The sequence below is a fragment of the Balearica regulorum genome, chromosome Z, assembly GCF_011004875.1.
Source record: "Balearica regulorum gibbericeps isolate bBalReg1 chromosome Z, bBalReg1.pri, whole genome shotgun sequence".
NCBI classification, from domain to species: Eukaryota; Metazoa; Chordata; class Aves; order Gruiformes; family Gruidae; genus Balearica; species Balearica regulorum.
Genome location: NC_046220.1, coordinates 29,802,483 through 29,830,375, shown reverse-complemented (window position 1 = coordinate 29,830,375; position 27,893 = coordinate 29,802,483). Strand labels below are relative to the sequence as shown.

The 27,893-nt window shown below is 42.8% G+C and overlaps 1 protein-coding gene across 10 annotated transcripts in view; it reads right to left on the bottom strand.

Moving 5' to 3' along the window:
* The window catches only part of RNF38 (ring finger protein 38), a 151,410-nt gene that overhangs the window by 25,837 nt on the left and 97,680 nt on the right, over positions 1-27,893 (bottom strand). For 7 of the 10 annotated variants that reach the window (XR_012832920.1, XR_012832921.1, XR_012832922.1 and 4 more), the window contains 4 exons: positions 14,303-14,496; positions 9,149-9,362; positions 6,631-6,798; positions 23-193 (listed from right to left, as the gene is read on the bottom strand). Coding sequence is in view for 7 of the 10 variants with exons in the window: in XM_075739285.1 (XP_075595400.1) it covers positions 23-193; positions 6,631-6,798; positions 9,149-9,362; positions 14,303-14,496 (747 nt within the window). In the remaining 3 variants the exon portion in view is untranslated. Of the gene's footprint in view, positions 1-22; positions 194-6,630; positions 6,799-9,148; positions 9,363-12,475; positions 12,564-14,302; positions 14,497-15,240; positions 15,384-18,044; positions 18,323-18,853; positions 18,918-27,893 lie in introns of those variants that run through there. The other 3 variants (XM_075739288.1, XM_075739292.1, XM_075739291.1) reach the window with 3 other exon arrangements.

Here is a 27,893-nt window from a genome sequence, read left to right as displayed (position 1 = left end):
GAGGGTAAGAAGCATTACTTACCGACCGTGACTGCTGTGCTTGGAAAGGAACGAATTGTCCTGGAGGAGGCAAGTGAGGAGGGTGGTGTGGAGAGATATGAGGAGGATGCAAAAGGAAAGGGTCACTAGAAATGAGGGGTGGAAATGCTGCATATGGTACAGGTAGGTGCTGGACTGAGCACGCCTGAAGCATCTGAAATAAAATGAAAACAACATATTTTTTGCCTCTAGCACAAACATTCCCTATAGAATATTCTATAGTTATTATGGAAAGATATCATTAGACCAAAGCAGTTTTCTTGTCTCCTTGGAAAAACCTCCAAAACACACAAATAGAACTCATTCAAATAAACAAGGAACAGTGATTAGTACCGAACAGGCTCTAGAAGTACCATAGTGTTACATCTGCTAGGTGCAAAGTAGCTCTCACTTCTTTTGAGGTCAGTGGTTTTCAATACTCCAGGATTAGACAGTGTCCTAAGTGACAAGCAGATACATTTATCCTAGTTAATTTTATTTTTCCCACACACTACCTTCAAATAACATGCCAAAGCAATGGCCTTGTAACCATTTTAAGCTCTAGATGTAGCTGAGAGTCTCCCAGCTGTCAAGACTGTGCCTTAAAACCTCCGTTGCTTCATATACTAAGAAAAATTCATAAGCTCTGCTCAGTTCTGCACTTTGAGGGGAGCCTCATACTCTGAAGGTAGCTTCCTAAAGCGATAGCTACTGTGGGAAATAGCCTTTTCTCTCCTCTTTGAAATTGCTCATACAAAAGCAACTTTGGTCACTAAAGTTTGAACACTAAAGTGATGAAGGCACTGCAGGGGAGCAGGAATGTGCTTGTGAAAGTGTTCAGTTTTACTTCCAATTCTAGATATGGAGGAGTAAGAAAACCTGCATTCTCTTCTTGCTCTTTGATCCATCATCAGAACATCAGGCATTTCTGTTACATTTTTGACAATTAAAAGAGTAATTAATAAGATATTTATCGAATCTTATGAAGACAGAAGACCCAGTTCTGACCTCTCACTTCTTTCTTGTGTCACACAACATATACTGTGCATATAATGGCATAAAATGGTAAAGAGATCTAGTTTAAAATCAGATTACAGTAATGGAGGTGGAACTATCACCTTAGTTTACTGCGATCATGACCAAACATAAATCTTTACATGCACCGAAACAGTAAGAGATTAATTTGATCTGAATACTACTTTCTCTTAAGAACTGACTGTTCTTCACCCTCAGCTACTACATCGTTTTTTCTAAAAAATAAATACAAATGTTTCTGTGGTCAAAATTCTTTCTTCTGTTTTACTAAATTGAAAACTGTTCTCTGAAATAGCTGAAGATAAATTTGCAGGTAGAACATCACATAGTGTTCTTTAAAACAGAAGGTACTTTGGGGAACATGCTAAAATAGGTTTCATCCCAAGATTCTATATGGTAAAGTTTACCATAGCTCAAATATATGTTTGGAATGATCTGTGCTATACCCATGGCACTTTTTAAGTTACAGTAAATAAGGCTGCATTACCCTTCAAGTGGAAAGAAATGAAAACTACCTATTTATTCATTCCCGCTTTTGGAAAACTTCTGCTGTTTGAACACGTGCTTCCAAGAAGTTTTAAAACTAATAAAGGTATTTCATAAACGACATTTGTTTATATCGTAGTTACATATGCAGTGAGAGAGTCAAGTATTATGAAAGTAACAAAAGGATACAGGGAAGTTCACAGATGAAGCTGGCAAGCAAGCTGACATGCTGGAGGGCAGGGCTGCCTTTCAGATGTACTTTTATAGGCCAGAGAAACTGGCTGACAGGAACCGTATGAAGTTCAAAGGCAAACGCGAAGTCTGGCACTGGGAAAGAATAACTCCATAGAGCAGGACATTTTGAGAGGGACTGGTTGGTGAGCAGATTTATAGAAAAAAAGTTGGATTCTGATGGTCACATCAAATAGGAGCACACAAGAGCCTATACAGTGTACTCCTGCAGTCAAAAAGGCCTACTGCATGGTGGGATGCATTACTAAGAATGTAACTAGTGGGTAGGGTGAAGTAATTCTGCCCCTTTATTTGGAACTTGTGAAACTATATCATAGAATCACAGAATGGTTTGGGTTGGAGGGGACTTCAAAGATCGTCTAGTTCCAACCTCCCTGCCATGGGCAGGGACATCCTCCACTAGAACAGGTTGCCCAAAGCCCCATCCAACCTGGCCTAAACACTTCCAGGGATGGGGAATCCACAACCTCTCTGGGCAACCTGTTCCAGTGCCTCACCACCCTCACAGTAAAGAATTTCTTCCTAACATCTAATCTAAATCTTCCCTCTTTTAGTTTAAACCCATTAACCCTCATCCTATCACTACATGCCCATGCAAACTGTCCCTCTCCAGCTTTCCTGTAGGTCCCCTTTAGGTTCTGGAAGGCTGCTATAAGGTCTCCACAGAGCCTTCCCTTCTCCAGGCTGAACAACCCCAGCTCTCTCAGCCTGTCCTACACAGGAAAGGTGCTCCAGCCCTCTGATCACCTTCATGGCCCTCCTCTGGACTGACTCCAAGAGGTCCATGTCTTCCTTGTACTGGGGACCCCATAGCTGGATGCAGTACTTTAGGTCGGGTCTCACAAGACCAGAGTAGAGGGGCAGAATTACCTCCCTCGACCTGCTGGTGAAGCTGTTTTCTGATGCAGCCCAGGACACGGCTGGCTTTTTTGGCTGCTAGCGCACACTGCTGGCTCATGTTGAGCTTTTCATCAATCAATACCCCAAAGTCCTTCTCCTCAGGGCTGCTTTCAATCCATTCTCTGCCCAGCCTCTAGTTGTGCTTGGGATTGTGCCAACCCATGTGCAGGACCTTGCATTTGGCCTTGCTGAATTTCAGAAAGTTCACACGGGCCCACCTGTCCAGCCTGTCAAGGTCCTTCTGGATGGCATCCCTTCCCTCCAATGTGTTGACCACACCACACAGCTTGGTGTCATCAGCAAACTTGCTGAGGGTGCACTCAATCCCACTGTCCATGTTGCTGACAAAGACATTACACAGTGCTGGTCCCAGCACCGACCCCTGAGGAATGCCACTCGTCCACTTGGACATTGAGCCGTTGACCACAACTCTTTGAGTGCAACCATCCAGCCAATTCCTTATCCACTGAGTGGTCCATCCATTGAATCCACGTCTCTCCAATTTAGGATGCAGGACAGTGTCAAATGCCTTGCACAAGTCCAGGTAGACGACGTCTGTCACTCTTCCCTTATCCACTAAAGCTGTAACCCCATCATAGAAGGCCACCAAATTTGTCAGGCAGAATTTGCCCTTAGTGAAGCCATGCTTGCTGTCACCAATCACATCCTTATTTTCCATGTGCCTGAGCATAGTCTCCAGGAGGATCTGCTCCATGATCTTGCCAGGCACAGAGGTGAGACTCACCAGCCCATAGTCCTCCAGTTCTTCCTTTTTTCCCTTTTTAAAAATGGGAGTTATGTTTCCCCTTTTCCAGTCAGCAGGAACTTTGCTGGACTGCCAGGACTTCTCAAATATGATGGAAAGTGGCCTGGCCACTTCATCCGCCAGTTCCCTCATGACCTGTGGATGCAACTCATCAGGTCCCATGGACTTGTGCACCTTCAGATTCCTTAGATATTCTTGAACCCGATCTTCTTCTACAGTGAATGCGGTTCTGCATTCTCCCAGTCCCTGCCTTCTGTGTCCTGGGCAGTGTGGGTCAAGCACTTGCCAGTGAAGACTGAGGCAAAGAAGTCATTGAGTACCTCATCCTTCTCCATATCCTGGGTAACCAGGTCACCCATTTCATTCCGGAGGGGACCCACATTTTCCCTCATCCTTCTTTTCTCACTAACATACCTATAGAAGCTTTTCTTGTTGTCCTTAACATCCCTGGCCAGACTAATTTCTATCAGGGCTTTGGCTTTCCTAACCCGATCCCTGGCTGCTTGGACAGTTTCTCTGTATTCTTCCCAGGCTGCCTGCCCTTGCTTTTACTCTCTGTAGGCTTCCTTTTTTTTGTTTGACTTTGTCCAGGAGCTCCTTGTTCATCCACGCAGGCCTCCAGATGTTTTTGCCTGACTTCCTCTTTGTTGGGATGCATTGCTCCTGAGCTTGGAGGAGGTGACCCTTGAATATTAGCCAGCTGCCTTGGTCTTCTCTTCCCTCCAGGGCTTTGTCCCATGGTATTGTACCAAGCAGATCCCTGAAGAGGCCAAAGTCTGCTCTCCTGAAGTTCAGGGTAGTGAGCTTGCTGTGCACCCTCCTCGCTGCCCTGAGGATCTTAAACTCCACAATTTCGTGGTCACTGCAGCCAAAGCTGCCCTTGAGCTTCACATCCCCTACCAGCCCCTCCTTGTTGGTGAGAACAAGGGTCAGCATGGCACCTCTCCACATTGAGGTCACCTCCACCTCTCTATCACTTTGAGGAGGAAGTTATCACCAATGCATTTCAGGAACTTGCTGGATTACCTATGCCCTGCTGTGCTGCCCCTCCAACAGATATCAGGGTGATTGAAATCCCCCATAAGGACCAGGGCTTGTGAACCAGGGCTATCTGAAGTCCTGTGTTCAGTTTTGGCCTCTTAGTGCCAAAGAAAGACACTGTCATACTGAAATGAGTCCACTGAAAGACAAGATCATGACCAGCAGCTTGGAGCACACTGCATACAGAAGAGACTGCAGAACTGGATTTGTTCGGCCTTAAAAAGGGAAAACTAAGCAAAGACCTTACCATTTCTTCAGCTGCTTCATAAGAGTGGACAGGCAGAACCTGACTCTTCCTTGAGGGGCAAAGTGAAAGGACAAGGACCAATGGGACCAATTTGCAGCAAAGAAAATTCAATCAGGTATACAGAAGAAATTCTTTACCACAAAGATAGTCAAACACTGGAGCAGAGGCTTAGAGGGGTTGTGAAATCTTCATCCTTGGAAATTGGTACTGCTCTTAGCAGATGACCTCCAGAGCCCCCTCCTAATTTATATCATTCCTCAATTCTGTGACATAATAGAAGAAAGCATAAAGTCTGCCTGCTGACATTACATAAACTCAACCTTAATTCTTTATATTCACTTGTACTGCATCCATTCTCTCAAAACACTTGATTAACTGTTGTACATTCAGTCTGAACAACGCAGTCAGAGCTTTACTCCTGTATATATTTAAAAGACAGATGGATTGTTTAATTATAAAACATTTTATGAATTGCAGAGATAATAAGCCTGTTCAAAGAAGAGGGTAAGATTATTAGTATCTGTTGTTTGGATTTCCCTAAGACCCAATACACTTCTAGCTTTTTCTCTGTTGCTATTTCTTGCCTTGCTGAATTTACTATGCAAGTATTGTTCCAATCCCTGGGTACCCAGTCTGACATTCCTTTGCTCCACTATCACCACCACTAAATATAAGAAAAAAGTTGTCTCTCATCCTGCCTCACGGATACACACTGACTCATGTAACAGATTTTCACCAGTTTGAAAGGTATGGGGAAATATTGCCCACAAATATTCTAGACAAATATTCTTGTTGTCTCTTATGGTGATAAATGGCACCTGGACAAGATGAATGCAATTACCCTCACTCTTCAATGAGCAGCTTACAGAAATAGGTGATCATTTCAAAGGTTTTGTTTCAGTGTCATAGGCTTGTTCATGCCTTCAGGCCACAGCAAGTGCAACAGGAAAAGTTAAGTTACACATTGCTGGCAAATGCACAGCCAGCAGAGACCAATGTTTATACCAACATTATAAATGGTTACTGGACACTATATATAGTTTTTATGTATGATATTACAGATTTACACTAGAAAAAGGTCAGGGGGGGAAGCTGTGACTCTTCCGGCAGGTTCTACAACATTCATCTGTACTGCTGAAACTTCTTAGGGTACACTTCTTCAGCTCTGGTGCCTGTTAGCACTTAATGACAAAAATCTCCACAGAATGGTAGCATCGGAATGCTATGACCTGGAAAGTGGTATCTCCAAGCTGATACATAAACATTCCTGAGAAAACAGTTCAAATTCTTTCAGATTTAAAGCTGGCAAATTAGCCAGTCAATGCACTTTATTTTATTCCCAGAAAGGCACAGAGACATCACTATTAAAGAATACTGTGATTCATTTTATGAGAGCATTCTGAGACAGAAGAGTCTTCGTCAGGTTTTAGTTATCTTTCAGGATCTAACTACTTCTCAGAAGAAAACCGACTTTGGAATATCAGATGTTTTTGTGTATAACCAATCCCTGAACAAGGTCTCAACTAAGTAAGATTTTTTTCTAGGTGAGCTGCCTAATAAAAGCCTTAGAAACCTTCCTATTACTACCTGAAAATAGGCAGAATAGCTGCTGCTAAGAAGTCTGTTCCTAAACCAGCATTTAGTTTAGAGTTAAAAACCATCAGGGCTCTATGTTATAAACAGTCATACTCTATAAAGACAGTAGTTTCGTGCCATACGGTTACCAGATCTAAGGCCTACGCTGCTATGCCACTGCAATTTACTACAGGGGAAAAAAAAAAAAGGGCTATTTCCAACACAATTAAAGCCACACAGACACTGAAGCTCCAACGTGCCACTCCTATGTCTAAGTTTGAAACTGGTGTAATTACAGAGACCCACTTACTGGGGGAGGCACACTGCAAACTGGAAGGTGCTGCCCACTGAAAACCACTGAGCACCCTGGGACCTGCTGTGTGCTGCAGGCTGGGATGTGCTGGCCTGTGCAAAGTGGTATGCCATGTGGAGCCACCGTTGTCACTGTGTATGAGACAGGAACTGTGCCCTGATGGATCTGCAGCAAAAATGGAAAAAAATTTAATAACTCTTAACAGTGTTGTACAGCGCAACGAGTAAGATAACAAACTTTTACCTACATATCAGAAAAAGTACACTCACAATGAAGGTGTAAAAGGAGGCACATGTTGTAATTCCTATTCATTAAAATATTCTTCTCAATGGAATTTTACTTATTGATCAGCAGTTTCTGGGCAAGGCCAAGAGGGACCTCTAGGCCTAAAATGTTAAAACTTCCAAGGCACCTAGAGTCACTCAGAAGCATCTCAGACTCTTACTAAGCCTGCTCCCCACAAACAAAGGTTAGTCCTTAGAAAAAAAGAAGGCAGTAACTCCCACATAAAAGCTAATCTACAAGTAGCTAAAGAATCTTTTCGACTCTGAAGGGGCTGATTCAGTAATCATTCAGAGACTTTTATCTTTAAAGAACAAGAAAATTGTGTAGATTTTCTTTCTTCCAAAGAGACCAATCTCTTCTCAGACCAACACTCAAACTAAGTCTCCTAACCTAAATGTAACAGTACGGCTCACTGGAAAGCTGAAAAGGAAAAGTAAACATGAATACGAGGCAGCAGACCCTAAGTATCCACATTTATATCAGGAAACAGACCTACGTAACCCAATTTTCTAGCTAGTGATATTCCCTAGAATTTAATCATCAAACTAAGATCCAAAGGTATTCTGGACCTACAAACCACTTGTGGGTGCTTTTTGTTGTTTTGGTTTTTGTTTTGCTTTGTTTTTTTAATCACTAATCAAGAAATCTCTGATGCTTTAATAAAACTGAAAAGACTTAAGTGTGAGGGAGCATGGATTAAAAAAATTATTTCAAGGAAGCTCATCCTTTCTTCATGATCTGCTACAATGGAACACGCCTGCTTAAAATGGAACAAGCAAGACCAGCTCATTAGGATGGTGAGAAGGAGTAAAGGCAGCTAACCTACTGAACACGGAGTATACAGTCAGACACAGAGGCCAAAACAGTACACAGATCACTGAATAGAACTTAAAATCTCAATCTGTATATCACTAATGACAGAAGCCAGTGTCAGGAGAGACACTGAATTTCATCTGGTTCTGGCTCAGATACGAAAGTTGGGGATACAGTGCAATGCTGGATGCAATTCTGAAACATTTACTGCTCAGAGTAATAATAAAAAAATGACTTCTCAAAATGGTTATGTCCTTGAAATATAAAACATTACTGAGTCTGGGAACACTAACATCTGATCATAGATGGTGCTTGTAAGGTAGAGGCAGTGGGACGGAACAACTGTTTATCCAGGCTCGTCATGATGTAATCTTGCAACACAAAGCAACAGCCTGATTTGAATTTTTGAGATGTTGCGGTAGTAAAATTGTTCATCAAAATGTAAGGTTGCAAGATGGCTAGAATGGTGTTAGCTTCCACCCTTGCACTTGGTCCTAAATGCAAACACTTCCCTACTGAGAACTGTTCTGCACACATAATACAACACAACAGTGGTATGCAGCTGCACTGAAGGCAAACCAGTTTTTAAGCACGGATGTTAGACTTGCATTCTATGCACGTGCAGTTTGAGAAGTAGACACCCGGATAACCAGTTCTATTTCCTAGTCCATCAATAAGTAGCAATTAATGCATTTGTACTGCAACCTGCTGATTTAACAAACAGCAAAAATGGTTACCTCAATAGGACAACATCTTTTACAGGTCTTCAATTACAGAATTCTATATCAATTGCTGTCACAGAGAGGAATTATTTACTTCCTGGACCAACCACATACCTAATTTTTTCATTTGATTTGAGGAGCTTATCAAGTTTGGATGGCTAATTTGGTTATGCGACGATACTATGATGAGTTCTGCTGTCATGTAGGCAATCAATTATAGGCATTGTGAATTCTACTTCTAAGGAATGTATTATAACTATTTAAAGACTCCTAAGCTAAGGAGAGGTATTTCACACAAAACAGAATACATTCTTAATTATCATATCACACCTCTATCACATTAAATTAACTTCAGAAGCAACATAACTGCATTTCAAAGGTTTGAACCAGAGGCCTACAGAACTGCCAATACATGCATTGACAAATTGTTAAATATCATTCTTTATTAAAAGTCTGGACTTCCTTTTTGTTTTTTTTCACTGCCTACTGCAGTGCTCCATACACCAATAATATTCAACAGGAAAAATGCTCTGTAAGAGGGCAAAGAGAATTTAGTGTTATGTGACTTTCATTGCCAACTAATTTGGGGAGGAGCAAGATCTTGAAGATTTTGGGGGGGGGGGGGGGGGGAACCACAAACAAAAAACCCCAAACACACCTTCAACACCCTTCTGTTAGTACTCTGAAACTCTCACCTGATCATGAATGTCAACCATCACTGCATTCTGCTGTGGTGGGTGAGCAGCTGGGTGCAACATACGAGGAGATACATTCGGTGGGTGAAAGGCTCGAGGCTCTTCTATTGCTTGCTGCTGTCCATAGGAGAGATGGTGATAATTTTCATCCTGGCTAATGGAATTATGTCTAGACAAACGATCTCTCCTTGTTCTCTGACGGCGAACAGGAGGACTGGAAACGCATTAAAAAAATTAGAGATTACATAAATGACACAAATCCTTCTTAACAACTAAACCCACAAGAGAATCAAGTATCAATCAAGTATTTTTACACTGGAAAATTTTACGAGAACAGGTTTATTAGATTAGAATAAAACTTCTTACTGACAAAATTGTTAAAAGCCTTAGAGATGACACTTTTTTCAGCATAAATGCGCTTAATGGAGCATAGCTTAATGCTGTAAAGGAAAGCAGAAGAACAACTCTTATGTAAATATTAACCTGTTAAAAAAATGGTTCTTGGATTGCCAAGACAAGTGCTCGAAAGTCAGGATAGCAAACTTCAAGAGATTTCCGTGCATTTTTCTAGGTAAAAATCCTGAATTACATGATCACTTGTAATTCCTCAGGGTCCTTGCTCCAAGCAGGCCACAGAATGGTTGCTCACTTAGTGACGGCAGACAAAGCAGTAGACTCCTCTGAAGAAACAAATGAATTTTTAAGCTCTCACATGTTCACTACATAACTGAGTGCCTCATAGAATTCTCTCCAGAAGATCCACGAAATTTTGATTGTGGTAATCTTTCTTTTTCAGAGTGGAGAACTGTTGTGTAGATTTATTGAGACCAGAGCATCCACTTCTTTTGAACAACTGACCTACAGGCATAGGATTTTATTACATATTCTTATATAATTGTGTGTATGTTCTGAGCAGAGCTGCTACTATCTTGAGCCAAGACCTCTGTAAATCAGAGACTTGTGGCTCAGGTTCAACACTCAGAAAATGATGCACACACAAGTAACAAACTCACTATTACAAGTTTTGATCAAGTCACTTCTCATTTATCTTGAAGGGGAAAGAACTGAAAGCACAAACCATCCCCCAGTACTTTCAATACATGCCTTTCAATCTCCACAACACATAAATTACAGGTCCCAGAAGCAACAGCAGCTTAAAGCTACACGGGACGAAATGGTTTCCCACTTATGGAACAGGCTGAAGGAACCAAACTGCAGAGAAGAGACAAGAAGAGTCTGTGACCATTAGACTATGTACTCTCCAACAGCATGTGGAAGACAACTTAAGATTCTTCACTCTTACTATTCCCATTGCTACTACCAGGTTTATTTGATAAAAATTAAATAAACCTGAAACTGGTTGACAAATCCCAGACATTCTTTGAGTCCAACTTTTGTGCTGCATAAAACAGACATACTCTGGGGAAGAGGGAGCATACTACCAGCTACTCAGGTGCTACTGTGAGTACATGATACAATGTCTCAAGCCACTATTTTTCTGCCCTACTTCAGAGGGATGTTATGCCATTATTGCCTTTATTAGAACTGAAACAAAAGTTAATTCAGGACAGGTCAGACAGAAGGCATAACACACAGCATTCTTAAAACCAAAAAAAAAAGCATAGTCTTCTTTAACAATTACCATGTCAGAACACATAAGCTATGTTTTCTTCTAAACAGTGAGAACCAAAATTTATGGTCTTACTAATGTATTTGTCTTAATTCCAGTCTCCTTTCCCAGAGGCTTTGTTGCACTCTCCATCTCTGTATTACTAACGATACACCCATTACATTCTCATTAGATAAAACTAGTATACATGATTTCTAACCACAGAGCTATTAATGCAAAAGATGTTCTATTTTTTGGAGCACTAAGGTTGCTTTAAAGTTGCTATTTCCTGCTATGAAACAGAAATGCTCTGAATACTTTAACATAAAATGTTTGTGCGAGGATTTTTGTTTGGAAAAGCTGCAGGAATAGAGGAAAGTTACAAAAGACCACTCCAATGCCTTGGAAGAAGTACAGAAATTCTCTAACTGCCACCAGCACTTAGACAAGGTAGCTTCTCATAAAACTACTCTTACCCCTGTCTTTGTTAAAAGGTCTGGCTTTACCTTTTTATGAACCCAGAATTATGAGAAAGCACAGACAGCTAAAGCTGGCAAAACTTCTGGAGTGTTTTTTTAAATGCATGGAGTATCATTCTCTAGAAAAAGCAAAACTGGATTTTTTCCTATGCAGAGTTACAAAGAAACTATACTTTTCATTCAGCAAAATTCAGAGCATCCAGATACATAGCTCTACATACTTCCTGAATTATTGGAGATTATTTCAGAAGAATTGTCAAGACATAGGTTTAAACTATTATTTAACATCAGTAATGAACTTGTGCTTGAAGTCTTTAAAAAATATCCACAAAAAACCTCCTCTGGTTCTACAGGCACATTATAAACATGATAAATGCCCAGTTAAAGAGACAGGATGGAACTGGTGAAAGAATGCAGGAATTCCTACCCATGGGTAGGAACAGCCATCAAAAGGTATCTATAACTGCAGAGTTAGTTTTTGCAGATCTTAGTATCTTCTAACAAGAGTGATTTCTTTGCAGTAACACATTTTTAAATCCCGTTAGTTCAGAAGTACATTCAAGGCAAGGAGGAAAGGAAGCACAGATGAAAGGTGAGGCACAGCAATGGTACAGATTTCCCATTTCACATTAACTGGTACAGATTGGAATGGCCTTCCCTGTTTCATATAGGCATGCATTATGGTTTTACATTCACAATTTATCTGTACTATAAGTAGCTGGACAAAAATAACATCTTTCTGCAAATTCATACCAGAAGGCTACCTTTCTAAACACAGTATTTATTTGCTTACAATGAATCTGAAAAAAACCCACAATGAATAAGGGCACTGTTGTGCTAGGCACAGTACAAAATCCCTGATACAAAGAGATAAGATCTAAATAGTAACCCAGAAAATGGAAAAAATCCAGATAATAAAAAACCCAGCACTGCCTGTGCTGACCAACAGGAGTGAACTGGTAGGACAAAAGAGTTAATGCTGATGACGCTGGGTCAGAGTGATGTCCACACTACACACACTTCAGAGGTTTTGTTTGCACTTGCCCTAGTCTGTTCCCTTGAGCTGAATGACCATTTGCAACTGGAGTGCACCTTTCATCTTATCTTCATCTGAAAACCTCATTAACTCTGAGACCACTCTGCAATGGGAAGAGAAAAAACAAAGCAGGGAAAACAGGAAATTGGCTTCAAAAGCACATGCATAACCTCATCTAAAGCATTAATAACAGATGCACTCACAATGATCTTAAGGAATCAAGCTTTGATCCATGAGAGTGGTTATTAGTTCTGATACGGCTCCAGAGCATTCTAAGACTCAAAAAGACTCCTGCAAAATAAGAAACATGTATGTGTTGTTCTCCCTAATGATCCTGTTCTAGGAGATGAGAGTGGGTGGTGCAGTACTACTCTGGAATTGACCTAGAGACAGCTCAAACGCAACAATGCACCCAAGCTAAAAAATGCTCTGACCCAAGTGCAGGGAAACAAAGTACTGACACATTCAAATGTCTCTGATTAGACCAAAAGCAGGTGTTATTACCCAAAAGCACGTGAGCTGGCCCTAGAAAGACTAATGCTTTGTGTCCACAATGCTGCAGCCAACCTAACAACTCCCGTTAGACTGAAGATGGCTTGGCACTGAGGTGTCTCTTCATTTGCAGCATGGTTTACTTGCAAGCCACAGGCCACTACCTCAGTAACACCTAACTTAAACTGAATGTCAGACACTTGTCTCATGCGTATTCAGCTCCTACACATCCTATTCTTCTCCTTCATCATGCAGTATATCCAAAGTGTCTAGGTTCAGCTACCTGGCATTTAACTTGTTCAGCACTCTACTTCCTCTGCAGGAGATGTTAATGAACACTGCAAAGAAATCTGTGTAGGCTGACTGGACACCAAGCAAAAATGGCCAAATGCAGCATATTCTAGGCATCTCAGTTCAAACAATTTTAAGGTGAATTGTGGACCAAATGCCCCTGTAAGAGCATCCCTGTAACAAACTGTACAAAAGGCCTAATCTTCTGTCTTCATAACAGCCAGTGGAAATTCCCAATTCAATCTGTTAAATTTGACAAGCTGTTTTGAGAGCTGTGTATTTTGAATGCCATTGACTGAAAACTTTCAGATTCATGGACTTGAAGCAAAGATAAAAACCTACCATGTTTTAAAGACTTTTGCCTCAAAATCACCCTTGCCTGAATATGGTTAACAAATTTTATTTGTAGAATCAGAAGAAAACCAGTTACATATTTCTTAAGTCTAATATTTTATATTAATGAAAAAGCACAGACACTTAAATTTCAGTACAAACCAAGCCACAATATTTCTCAGAAGAAAACAGAGGATCAGTGTGTTTTAACTTGCATTCGACAACTCAGCATTTTTGAGGCAGAATGTGAAGCAATGAAAGCTTGTTTTGGATAATTAGTTTAACCAGAATACAAAAAAGTCTGTGGTTTTGTGCTTTCCTATACTATCATCCACTCAGGCACTAGCTTAACCTGGCCATCCAAATCTCTGCTGTTCCATGACCATTGGAACTTTTTCCAAAATCTCTGCTTTGAGAGGTTAATGAGCCACAAACTAAAACCAACATGAAAATCTAGCTACTTTACATATGAATCACTCACTTTCTGACACTATGCTAACCTCCTCGCTCTCCCCAGCCCAGTATCTGTCATCCTTACTTAGACTGTTTTTATGTACAAAAAAAATGGTGACTGCAGTGAAAATTATGGTACTACATCAAAAACTCCTAGTGTCTTTAAAAGTGTCCTGATGTGAAAGGTATTTCCTCACATTTTTCTAAATGTTTATTGCTCCAGTGCAGAATGAAAGAGAATCAGGCTCATCATTAAAAATGTTAATGTCTATTCAGGATGATACACCAATCTGAATTACTTTCATTAACTTTTCAGTTACAACTGTGGTAACTTACAGCTCAAAGGAAATGTTAACATGTTCACCATGTGTAATCTAGTCAGTGCTGCCTGAAATACACTTCCCTTGAGCTGAAATCAGGAAGAGTAAGAAATTGTTTCCCAATCTACACAGCTTGCTTACCTCCTCCTGTTTCGTGCAGGTGTGTTGCATCGTTCCCCTGAGAAGTGGTGTTGGTTGGGTCGAGCCAAAGGAGGCTGCCTATTTGATGTCATCTCCCATGGTCGCATTGGCGGTGATGGGGCTGGTGATGCTGCTGTATAGTCAAAGACTGAATGGGAAAGGCGTTGTCGCTTGGGACTAGGACTGTCTTCGCTCTATGCCAGTGCAAGAAAAAAACCCAACATAAACCAAAACCAAAACCCACCTCCAGATGAGCGAATTACAATCCATACTTCAACAGTGCCTTGCAGCTAGCATTAGGAAGGACTTATTGAAGAATGCACTAAAATACCATGAAATTAAACACTTGCAAATAGTTGCCTATTTACTATCTTTATAACACAGATCTGTGATGGCTTCCTAACCCCAATATAATATAATAATATAATATAACAAATATAATATATTGCTGTATTTTAGCAGCATTAAAAGATAAAACTTCTAACATCCACGCAAAACCAAAACTCTATCAGAGAAGAGAATAACATGAAGAAATTAAGGCATAACCCATTCTGCATCCCTCCTGCTGTACCATTTATAGGCTACATAAGCATGAAAATATGTATAAGCACAGTCTTCACAATAATGGAGTCCATACTTGTCAGTAAGTAGATGCCATACTGAGCTTGCATTCTGCATTGTGTCCGTTCCCTACCAAGTCTGTACTTACATAGCTAATTTGCACTGGACTGCAGCCTATTTTAATTCTGCTAGCTCAGCACAGAGGTGCTTCATCCTCCTACTTCTTAGTATAATAATGGTCATTGAAAAGTACTTACACATAACCTGAAACAAACCTAAACACCACTCTCTGATTAAGACTCTGTACTTCACAAAACTTCTGCAGGGACTACATAGTGCCTAGAGTTTTCAATGGTAGTGATATGAAGGCCATTCACCTCCAAGTAATGTTCTCCCAATTGGTTCTGAACACAAGGAACTACTACTCCTCTTCATTTAATAATTCAATGCTATTGAATCATTAAATAGAGCTGTCATTCTTCTCAAAAGTTCCCACAGATGTCTCTGAATCCAGCAGCAAATGCAATAAATGTCATCCCCCACCCCCCGCCCCACTATCCTGCCAAAATTGTAACACATCATGGTGTTAACAAGCATAACATTGAAAATATACAAAAATACAAGTTCTACTCCAGAGCTTACTGACTGAACACACAAAAAAAGCAACACACAAACTACCACACTGGATCCATCTTATTAGTTAGTTCTTGGTAGGCTATCATTGACATACAGCTTTCCCTCCAGTGTTCTTTACAGTGCAAGCACACTTTTTTTTAACACCTAAAAGTTGTATCTGAGTGTTTAAGAGAAAAAAGGTATTTTTCCACTGTTATGACGTGTGACCATTTTTACTAAGCTTCCCTCCTTTTCAATCCCATGCTTTCAAATACTTCGACACAAATTGCAGTTTTCCCCTACTATACCGCATCTCAAGCGGTCACTAGTAATGATTAAGGAACAGAAAAAGGTCAAAACAAACCAAAACAAACAAACAAAAACCCCCAACAAAGCAAAAATATAAAGTAAACGGGACATAAAGTAAATGGGGGTGTCCACTTTTAATTCTACATCTGTTAGATGTAGAACTATTAGCATGGTTTCTTTAGGAAAACAAGCTGATGATGCATGTATCTGCTTTTTGCTCAATCTCTTTTGAACTCCTTAACCAACTGCACTTGAATTCTATACAGAAAAATAGGTCAAAAGACAGGTAAGAACCTGAAGGTTCATGAAAGTAGATATCCAGGCAAAGGATGACTCTTCCAAAAGGCTGCCTGCCCTTGGGAGCTCATCACCAAAAAACTGGATGAGATACCTGAGAAATGCCTTGGGAGGAAAGCTTCTGTGAAAATATGTATTTTGTTAGACTCAGAGAACCTTGCCAAAGGACAAATCATAAAGAAACTCTGCCACATTTGTTCTGCTATTCAGAGTTGCTTATTTAATCTGCTTTATTGCTGTGATAGAACAACTCAGAGAGAAGGATGGTTTGTGGCCCAACTTGGAGCTTTCCGGATGGGAGAATTTTTTACATCATGATGACTGAAGTCTATTCAATGACAAGCACAGGTAATAAAAATGCAGGTAAACAAGGTATGCTGGGGTCTTGGGAGTGCAAAAGGAAAAGCCAAATGGCAGAAGGAAACACTGGGTTTAGTGAAGCTGGCAGAGAACAACACTGAAGTAACAAAATAACCACTATTGCCCTGCTACCTTCTATACATGCCTTTGGCTGGGGATCTCCCACTGGTACTGCCCTAATTTAAATCTGGCACCTTTCCCAAGCATTAACACTGCCCTCTAGAAAGCTGTCTGCTTTGGAAAAACAGTTCTTTGATTATTTTTCCTTCTGTGCATGGACTGCACCACTTCAAAGACAGTGGAGATGCAAACTGGTAAGTAGTTAGCCTTCATCATCACTCCAAATTACTAATTCACACAGCTCTTTCAAACTCCATAATAAGTGCTAATGGCCCCCTGCACTAAGCAACTGTATTTTCATTCCAAATTGTTTCCCATTAGAAAGAAAATAAAGATGAAATTATTTTTTGAACTATATATAAGTATAGATTTAAAATGTAATTATGTCTTTTTCTGTACTGAAAAAGAAGTAACCTGAAGCTAAGCCAAACTTATTTGCAAACAGATGTCATAAAAAAACCCGAACACAAACCTAAACTTAAGAACACTTGGTTTTTATTAAGAAACCAGTTCACATGTGATGATTGTAGTGAGGTAATAGTAGCATGTGGGAAAGTACGGGGAGCTTTTCCAGTCAAATTATAAAGATCGCACACACACACATAGATGATCAACCATCAGAGAAGGGAATTATTACCAAAACAATTGCTGCCAGAATCTGAAAATCACTCTCCTCTCCAACCATCTGTATATTCTCACTTAATGGTCTTGGGAAGTACAAGAAGAAACTACTCCATACGGCATTCAGGGAATAAACTGCAACTATCCTGCAGGCCCTGAAGACCTTAATTTTAAAAGTAAACTTTAAATAATACTTGAAGAGTATTTTCAAGCATAGCCTCTTCCTTAGAAGGTTTTACACAGTAAGGACAATCTGATGGGTAGACCCTATATAACCCTACCAGGCTGACTGGAAATCTGCAGCTGCATGTTTCCTCCTCATGAATGCATACTGACAAGGCAATGACTTTTTCCCATAACACAAACCGGTTAACCTGAAAGTTTATAAGCATTTTCAAATTTAACTATAGGCATCTAATGGGCTAGTAAACTGAGCATTTTGCATATCCTACCTGCAAAGGATCTATATACACACTCCAACAACAGCAATCTGATCTACATCCCAACATTGCTGATACTCTGGTCACACCTACAATAACAGTAAATTCTTGGGCTGAACAGACCAGTTGTGTCCAAATGCAGTGGCTTATTCATAGACCAGGACTAAGCTCATTTACAGTACATTACATAGTTCAGGCCTAGTAAGCTCTGGAAGAGCTGTGCCCCACAACCCTAGAACAAAGTCAGAGAAAGTCACTTATGTGACTGGATGGAGTCATCAAGGCCCAGATGGTCTTGTAAGCGTTATGTCTTCTTCCATCTCACCCCCTGAAAGCAGCAGAGCAGAAGCTTACATTAAGTGTGGCATTACAAGGTAGAGTTTACAAGACAATTCAGTGCACAGCTGTATTTAACTAACCTGTTGCTTTTGGAAGTGCACTGTGCAGTGTAGTTGAGATTCTTTGTCGTCAGGTGGGTCTGTACCACAGCATGTCCTGGGTAATGTGTTTTTTTCCAATGTCTAACTATTCGCCTCATCTATCGTTACTCTCAACAATGAAGAAATATGAAAGATGTCAGCTCTTCACCAGCCTGTCCCTTGCAAAACTTTATGAACCCATCAACTAGCTCCAGTGGAAGTTGGTCAATGTCTAAACAAATTCTATTCTGACACCTCTTATGATGAAAAATTATTATCTGGTAAAGGAGGAAGAGAGAAGTGTTATTTCCACTGAGAAAAAGGTACACAAACCTCAACTGTCACATACTGTAATAAATACATGCTTACTGACCAATGACAAAAATGTACATGCAATGATACACTAATCCAGGATGGGTATTAGAGACAGAGCTCTGGTATTTACTGAAGTCTGCATATCAGAGAAGTGGGAGCACAAATCAAGCTCCAAAGAACACTGGAGTCTTGTTTCCAAATATGTTTTATTTCTGCTGCAAGAATGACAGCAGTGTATTTCCATAGAATTATGGTACATTAATTCTCCTGTTAAAGTTCTCTGGATAAAACTTAGCTCACAGACTAAAAGAATCTTCTATATTTGTCTAGAATTTCCAAGCATATCATAAGCTATGAAAAACCCCACACTGATTGGTTTTTATGTCTTTATAAAAAGCAATGATAAAATCAACAGATGAAGTAAATGCAATAAATATCCCACATCTGCAATGTAGTAAACATGTAACACTCTATTCATATTCTCAAAATCTTACCTAAAATATCACTCAGAAGCAGTTCACACAGAATGTTTTCATGGACTGTTAGCTCAGTAATATGCTGTAACCAATGCAATAAACTGTAATAATTATTACCTACGCAGATATTCTGACAGCCACAACCACTATAGTAATTGATTACATCAAACTTTAAGCTTTCATTAGCTTAGGCCTTGAAGCATGTATCAGGCTACATAGGTACATGTGAAGTGTTGTAATGGCCTGTTTTTATCAATCACCTCTATTAGGCCTGAGAAAAGTGTAGCAGACCGCTACTGTATGCAGTTTGTCTCGACATTGCCGTCGCACCACCATTTCCCTGTGTTGACGTCCTGCCTCAGAGGGCACTGTTGTCCCCCCCCCCACGGTCTGCGGACAAATACCACTGTGTGCATGCGCGAGAGCCAGGGTGTGAAAAGGGTTCCTGAGGAGACAACACATATCGCACAGCACGTGCCGCACAAACTGCATGTACACAGCTGTGATCTGCGCATGAGCGTGGGATGCTATATAAAGGAGCGCACGTGCTCCAGTAAGCGGCGGGTCTTTTCTCCTTCTTCCTCTTCTCCTCGTGCATCTTCCAGGACCTGCTTCGACAAAACCTGCGATGCTTGGACACCATAGAGGGAGCTGATGCTTGGACACCATAGAGGGAGCTAACGGAACATCACTGGACTCAGTGGTGGTAATTAGACTCGTCTCCGACTTGGTCCCTCCCCCTCTCTATCTCACTCTCTATTTCTCTCTCTCTCTCTCCCTCCCTCTCTTTGCTCTTCCCTGCTCTCCCGGTTGTCTCTTCATATACAGTCCTTCTCCCCCTGTTCATAAAAAAATAAAGCTAAAACGTTGTACGACATCTGACCTCGTTTGTGTCTTAATCTCGCTCTTGGGATCGTATCGAAACCTCCCCGATATCGGATCGTGACAAAAAGTAAGTGTACAATGATGCCCATAGATATTTCTACATGTGGTGGGTTGACGCTGGCTGAGGGCCAGGTGCCCACCAGAGCCACTCTATCACTCCCCTCATTCACCAGACAGGGGAGAAAAAGTATAACAAAAAGCTCGTGGGTCGAGATAAAGACAGGGAGAGATCACTCACTAATTATCATCACGAGCAAAACAGACCGAACTTAGAGAGGGAATTCATCTAATTTATTACTAAGCAAAACAGGGTAGAGGAATGAGAAACAAAACCAAATCTTAAAACACCTCCCCCCACCCCTCCCATCTTCCCAGGCTCAACTTCACTCCCAGCTTCAGCCTCCGCCCCCCTCAGCGGCACAGGCGGACAGGGAATGGGGGTTACGGTCAGTTCATCCCACATTGTTTCTGCCGCTTCTTCATCCTCAGGGGGAACCTCATTGTTCCCCTGCTCCAGCGTGGGGTCCCTCTCACGGGAGACAGTCCTTCACAACCTTCTCCAACATGAGTCCTTCCCACGGGCTACAGTCCTTCACGAACTTCTCCAACTTGAGTCTCTCCCATGGGGTGCAGACCTTCAGGAGCAAACTGCTGCAGCATGGGTCCCCCACGGGGTCCTAAGTCCTGCCAGCAAACCTGCTCTGGTGTGGGCTCCTCTCTCCACAGGTCCTGCCAGGAGCTTGCTCCAGCGTGGGCTTCCCACGGGGTCACAGCCTCCTTCAGGTGCCTCCACCTGCTCTGGCATGGGGTCCTCCACAGGCTGCAGGTGGAATCCCTACACCCCCTCATCCTCCCTCCATGGGCTGCAGGGGGACAGCCTGCCTCACTATGGTCTTCACCACAGGCTGCAGGGGAATCTTGCTCCAGTGCCTGGAGCACCTCCTCCCCCTCCTTCTGCACTGACCTTGGTGTCTGCAGAGTTTCTGACAGCTTCTCACTCCTCTCTCCGGCTGTTTTTCTCTTTTTTAAATATGTTATCACAGAGGCGCTGATTGGCTTGGCCTTGGCCAGCAGCAGGTCCATCTTGGAGCCGGCTGGCATTGGCTCTGTCAGACACGGGGGAATCTTCTAGCAGCTCCTCACAGAAGCCACCCCTGTAGCCCCCCCCTCCCCCTGCTACCAAAACCTTGCCACGCAAACCCAACACACTACATCAAACAGTTGTGAATAATAAAGGTGGAATTCTTTTGGGAAGCAAGCTTCATAACAAAACCATTTACTTGGAAGATGCAAAGGAACAGATATATAAAACCAATCTGAGACAGCCATGAACCTCCTTACAAAAAACAATCTTTGAAAAAAATCAATGCTAGCACGCTGGTATTATACCTTGGCAGTATTAAACAAGAAATGTAATTTTCCAAGCAAGGAGAGCTTTTCTTTAGAAATTGTCCTGGTGTTCGTCTGGGATAGAGTTAATTTTCCTAAGAAGCTGGGAAGGGACACAGCCAGGATAGCTGACTCAAACTAGCCAAAGGGGTACTCCATACCATATTACATGTGCACCATATAAAGGGGGCTGGCTGGGGAGGAGTGGCAGCTCTGGGAAGGGCTGAGTGTTTGTCATCCAGTCAGCAAATTGCATTGTGTATCACCCATTTTCTGTATTCTGTTATTATTATCTACTGTTATTATTATTTTCCTCTCCCTTTGCTGTCCTAATAAACAATCCTTGTCCCAAAACACGAGTTGTACCACCTTCTTCCTGTTCTCCTCCCCATCCCGCTGGGGGGAAGGGATGAGCAAGCAGCTGCATGGTGCTCAGCTGCCGGCTGGAGCTAAACCACAACAGTCCTTTTTGGTGCCCAACATGGGGCACGAAGGGTTGAGAAAACAACAGATCCAACCAGAGCATCTTACAACAAATTTGTAATACGCGTACATGTTTATTATATCAGTTAAATAGTTGCTGGTCACAACGGTGTTTTGTTTGTTCACATGTAAACCCATAGTTGCTGCACGTATTCTCTGCGGCGCTGTTCATCACCTCTGGGAGAGGGAGCAGGATTCTCAGTTTGCTGTACCGTGTAATACCAACTTATGACAACATCAATGGTCATGAGGTTAAGCTGGTATTTGTATGTGGCATTGCTGTCATGCCCATACCTTGGACAACATCTCAGAACTGATTAATAATTGCACCCAATCTATGGGGAAGACAGGGGAGGATACCGCTTTCTCCTGCTCTTTTACCTCCCCTTCTCCCTTCAGGCTGGTTTCAACAGTTTTTGAGAATTTTGAATGTCCTTGAGATGTTCAAGCCAGCATGCTCCTACTGCTATGTCTCCCAAATGTGTTTCAGGTCTTGTTTGTGGTATTGTTTTAAAAATACCACCCAGGGATCTGCCCCAAGGCTGAGTAGTCACAGGTGGCATGGCATGTGGGAGAATATGGGCAGGTATCTAGAGACCATCTCACCTCCAATGGTTTGTAATGTCACCCCCAAACAACTACAGGACCCTGATAAAGTGATAGAGTATTTGAAAGGAAAATGCTGTGGCTATTCCAGAGAGGCACAACTTACCACACTGTGCTGGGCCCTGGCCAGCATCTACCAAACACTGCTCGATAGTAGGCAGCACCATCGGGGGAAAGAGAGGGAAAACAGAACGACAGGCACTGCGGCTACTCCAGCCCCAGCAACGGGCACTGACGCTACTCAAACCCCAGTGACAAGCACTGCAGCTGAACCAGAAAACGAACCTCTGCCAGTGTCAGTTGCCCCTATACAGAAGAAGAAGTAAATACACCAACAAATCAGTTTGCTTAGTAAGGGATGATGATGAACCAGAACCATCATGAGAACAGGAGGAAGAGGCAGAAGCAGAGGCAATCACCCGATCCCTGTCCCTGAGTGAGCTGCAACGTACGCGAAAAGATGGATGCAGCCACCATCCAGCCGAGCACGTTGTTAGCTGGCTGCTCTGATGCTGGGATGATGGGAACAGTAGCCTGGAATTAGAAGTTAGGGAGGCCAAGCAGCTGGGATCTGTGTCCAGGGAAGGGGGCATGGACAAGGCGATGATAAACAAGGAGTGAGCAGCAGAACTCACTCACCCTTTAACAGTCCCATATGGCCAGTGTGAAAGTCAATAGAGAGTGGAGACTGACAGTAAGTAGACTATCGTGGCCTGAATGAAGTCACGCCACCAACGAGTGCTGCCATGCTGGACATGCTGGAATTTCAATACCAACTGGAGTAAAGGGCAGCCAAGCGGCACGCCACAATTGATACAGCGTTTTGCTTGATCCCTTTGGCAGCAGAGTGCAGGCCACAGTTTGCTTTCACTTGGAGGGGCATCCAGTACCCCTGGAACTGACTGTCCCACAGGTGGAAACACAGCACCACCATTTGCCATGGACTGATCCAGACTGCACTGGAACAGAGTGAAGCTCCGGAGCACCCGTAACACATCAACAACATCATCATATGGGGCAACAAAGCAGAACACATCTCTGAGAAAGGGAAGAAAATAGTCCGAACCCTTCTGAAAGCCACTTTCACCATACAACAAAGTAAGGTCAAGGGACCTGCAAAGGAGATCCAGTTTTTAGGAATAAAATGGCAAGATGGGTGCTGTCAGATCCCAATGGATGTGATCAACAAAATAGCAGCCATGTGTCAACCAACTAACAAAAAGGAAACACAAGCTTTCTTAGCTGTTGTGGGTTTCTGGCGAATGCACATTCCAAATTACAGTCTAATTGCAAGCCCTCTCTCTCAGGTAACCCAGAAGAAGAATGATTTCAAATGGGGTCCTGAGCCACGACAACCTTTGAACAATTTAAACAAGAAATAGTTCATGCAGTAGCCTTTGGGCCAGTCCGGGCAGGACCAGATGTCACAAATATGCTCTACACTGCAGCCGAGGAGAACAGCCCTACCTGGAATCTCTGGCAGAAAGCACCAGGGGAGACTTGAGGTCGACCCCTGGGGTTTTGGAGTTGGGGATATAGAGGATCTCTGTACCCCACTGCACTCCAACTGAAAAAAGAAATACTGGCAGCATATGAAGGGGTTTGAACTGCTTCAGAAGTGATTGGTACTGAAACACAACTCGTCCTGGCACCCCGACTGCTGGTGCTGGGTTGGATGTTCAAAGAGAGGCCTCCCTCTACACACTGAGGCTACATGGAGTAAGTGGGTCGTGCTGATCACACAGCGGGTTTGAACAGGAAACCCTAACTGCCCAGGAATTCTGGAAGTAATCATTGCCTGGCCAGAAGGCAAAGATTTTGGAATGTCGCCAGAGGAGGAGGTGGTACGTGAAGAGGCCCCACTGTATAACAAACTATCAGAAAATGAGAAGCCATATGCCCTGTTCACTGATGCGTGTTGTCACATCTTGGGAAGCATCAGAGGTGGAAGGCTGTTGTATGGAGTCCGATGCAACAGGCAGCAGAAGCTGCTGAAGGTGAATCAAGTCGGTTGGCAGAGGTGAAAGCCATCCATCTGGCTTTAGACATGGCTGAGTGAGAAAAGCGGCCAGTGGTCTCCATCTATACCGACTCATGGATGGTGGCAAATGCCCTGTGGGGGTGGTTACAGCAATGGAAGCAGAGCAACTAGCAGCAGAAGCAAACCCATCTGGGCTGCCCCACTGTGGCAAGATATTGCTGCCCAACTAGAGAAGCTGGTTGTAAAAGTAGTCATATAGATGCCCACATACCTGCCCATGTACCCAAGAGTCGGGCCGCTGAGGAACATCAAAACAACAATCAGGTGGATCAGGCAGCTAAGATTGAAGTGGCTCTGATGGATCCAGACTGGCAACATAAGGGTGAATTATTTATAGCTCAATGGGCCCATGACACCTCAGGCCATCAAGGAAGAGATGCAACATTACTGATGGGCTCGTGATGGAGGGGTGGACTTGAGCATGGACACTATCGCAGGTTATCCATTAATGTGAAACGTGCTGCAATCAAGCAAGCCAAGCAGGTAAAGCCTCTCTGGTACGGAGGACGATGGTTGAAATATCAGTATGGGGAGGCCTGGCAGAATGATGATGTCACACTCCCACAAACCTGCCAAGGCAAGCGCTATGTACTTGCAATGGTGGAAGCAACCACCGGGTGGCTGGCAACATATCCCGTGCCCCCCGCCACCACCCAGACCACTATGCTGGGTTGTGAAGCAACCTGTGGCAACATGGCACTCCAGAAAGTCAGACAACCGGACTCATTTCCAAAGCAACCTCATAGACACTTGGGCCAAAGAGCATGGCACTGAGTGGGTGTATCACAACCCCTGTCATGCACCTGCTGCCAGGAAAATGGAACGATACAATGGACTACTAAAGACTGCGCTGAGAGCAATGGGTAGTGCGACCCTCAAACACTGGGACACACATTTAGCAAAGGCCACCTGGTGAGTTAACAATAGGGGATCTTCCAATCAAGCTGGCCATGCCGAATCAAAACTTCCATGTACTGTAGAAGGGGATAAAATCCACGTAGTGCAAATGAAAACTATGTTGGGGAAGAGAGTCTGGGTCTTTGCTTTAGGCAAATGCAAACCTATCTGTGGGATTGCTTTTGCTCAAGGACCTGGGTGCACTTGGTGGGTGATGTGGAAGGATGGGGAAGTCTGATGTGTATCTCAAGGGGATTTGGTTTTGGGTGAGAATAGCCAATAAGTTAAATTGTATGATGTTAATTGCTAAATAACCCTGCCATCGTATGTCATCACTACTACAATTGCTAAATGCCCTATCAATGGTATTACAGTAAGAATCACTCAGAGTAATGAAAGATGAACTTTGATGAAACCAAGCAAAGTGCAGCAATGAGGGAACTAGAACTGACTTCAGCAACTGATGCTCAGCAACTTCCTTGAAATCAACATCTTCAACCCACAGACCGTGACCATGGGCCATGCCAGATACACCAGCCACGAGCTCTGGATGCAGCATGCAACAATCCAACAGTACACAGCATCTCTCCTGCCCTTAAAGACTGTTATGACAGATGGAGTCCAAAGTCATGGACTAAATTAACTCAACAGACATTTTAGAGGGATGGCCCATAGATGTGTATCTGTATATGTGTGTGGATATGTATCTCAAAGTGGTGGTGAGTAACTGGCAAGTGTAGGATCTGGGCATGATGTAGATGATATAGAATAGAGGGTGGATAATGTCCTGGTGTTCTGCTGGGACAGAGTTAATTTTCACAAGAAGCTGGGAGGGGACACAGCCAGGACAGGTGACCCAAACTTGCCAAAGAGGTATTCCATATCATATGACATCATGCTCAGCATATAAAGGGGGCTGGCCTGGCGAGGAGCAGCAGCTCCAGGACAGGCCAAGTGTACAGCTGTCAATGAGTTAGCAAATTGCCTTGTGTTATCACTTATTTTGCATATTCTAAGTACTGTTGTTATTTTCCTCTTCTTTTGTTGCCCTAGTAAACTGTCCTTATCCCAGCCCACTAGACTTTCTTCTTCCAATTCTCCTCCCATCCCACTGTGGGGGGCAGGGTGAGTGAGCAGTCACCTGATGCTCAGCTGCCATGATAGAAATCTACAGTTTCCCTGCATTCAGAATAGAAACCCACAAGAGAAGCAGAAAACTGTATCAAAACATTGTCTACTCTTCCATTTTTACATTAATGATAAAATGTAAATAATACTTATTATTATGAACAAGGAAACTGTTTTATCTGTCAGCTTCTGTGTGTGACTGGGGTACTTAATAGAAGACTGTTATCAGTCAGATGCATACAACTGCATTTAATTCACCTTTTAATGTGTGAAAAAGTTATGTTTAATCTGAAGGCAAATGAAGGACAACATTAGCAATAAAAGCTGAAGCATTAATTACACCATCTTTCTCTATGTGCTGCCAGGCACCAAAGACAAAGTAGATCCCTTTAGAGAGACAAACTAGTCTTAGGTCTGTTTTCCCCAGTCCTGGCCAGCAGTCTACCAACCACTTAGAAAAGTCAGCTATCTAGATTTGCAAGCAAATTGTGGTTAAAACACTTTCACAGAAACACTGCCTCATATGCCATTTCCAGAGCTAAGCCATCAGCCTGATAAATATCAAAATTATCAGTCTCCTCAAATACACTTTCAAAGAGCATTTTGTTTCCTCTGTCCACTCCAAAAATAATATTTCCTTCCCATGTTTGGTCCACATATCTATGAACTGTGTAAGAAATACGGTTTGATCTTTATCTACCTTTAGCCTAAGGAAGTACTTTGGAGAAAGGTATAGTTAAAAATGAGTAAGATGACCAGTCATTTATACTAATTGCTGTTCCAGTGTATTGACAAGTCATCATTATGCTAACACACCACATAATTTTTCACCATGGCGACAGAACTCTTGATCCCCTGCATACTGGAGACAGTGAATATAAACATCAGACGCGAAAGCAATAAAAGAAGAAAATTTCCTCTTTGAACGGCAATGAAAAGAAACTTAAGGGATGGTTATGCGAGGAGTGTGCACATCCTCTGGGCCCAGGAATTCCTCCTGCGCAGTTCAGTGTGCCCAGGGAGTGGGGTGGTGGTGGTATCTCTATCCAAGGCTGAGGGTCACAGCTGCTGCTTTCCTGTTTGCAGGTTTAACCAGTAGCAAAACTGAGCATGTATCCCAGAGACATAGCAGAGACAGGGATTGACACGGCTGGTCACATGCACTGTCACAGACAAGGCGCTGCCATCAACAGCACCCATATACAGGGCACACATAAACGGCAAGCACTGCCAGCCAAGTCCCCTCCTCCTCATGGACTGGCAGAGACAGAAAGTCACTAGTGCAGCACACACATGACACTCTCCAGATTCACAAACACACGCACATTCATGGATATCCCAAGTACCACCATGGCCCCTTTGCCCACCTGGCCCCCCAGCCCCAATTCCAGGCCCACTTACCTACCCCATGGGTCCCCGACTCACCAGCTGGTCCAGCTTGCTGCTCACTACAGCCACACAGCACTTACACACTCATCCCACAGGCACCCCACACTCACGAGTCCCACAAAATACCAGCATGGACCCTTGGTCGGCCTGACACCTCAGTCTGGTCCAAAGGCCCCCCTATTCACCAACTGGTCCACTTTAAGATGGCCAGCAAATACAAACACACCCTCCCCCTGCCAT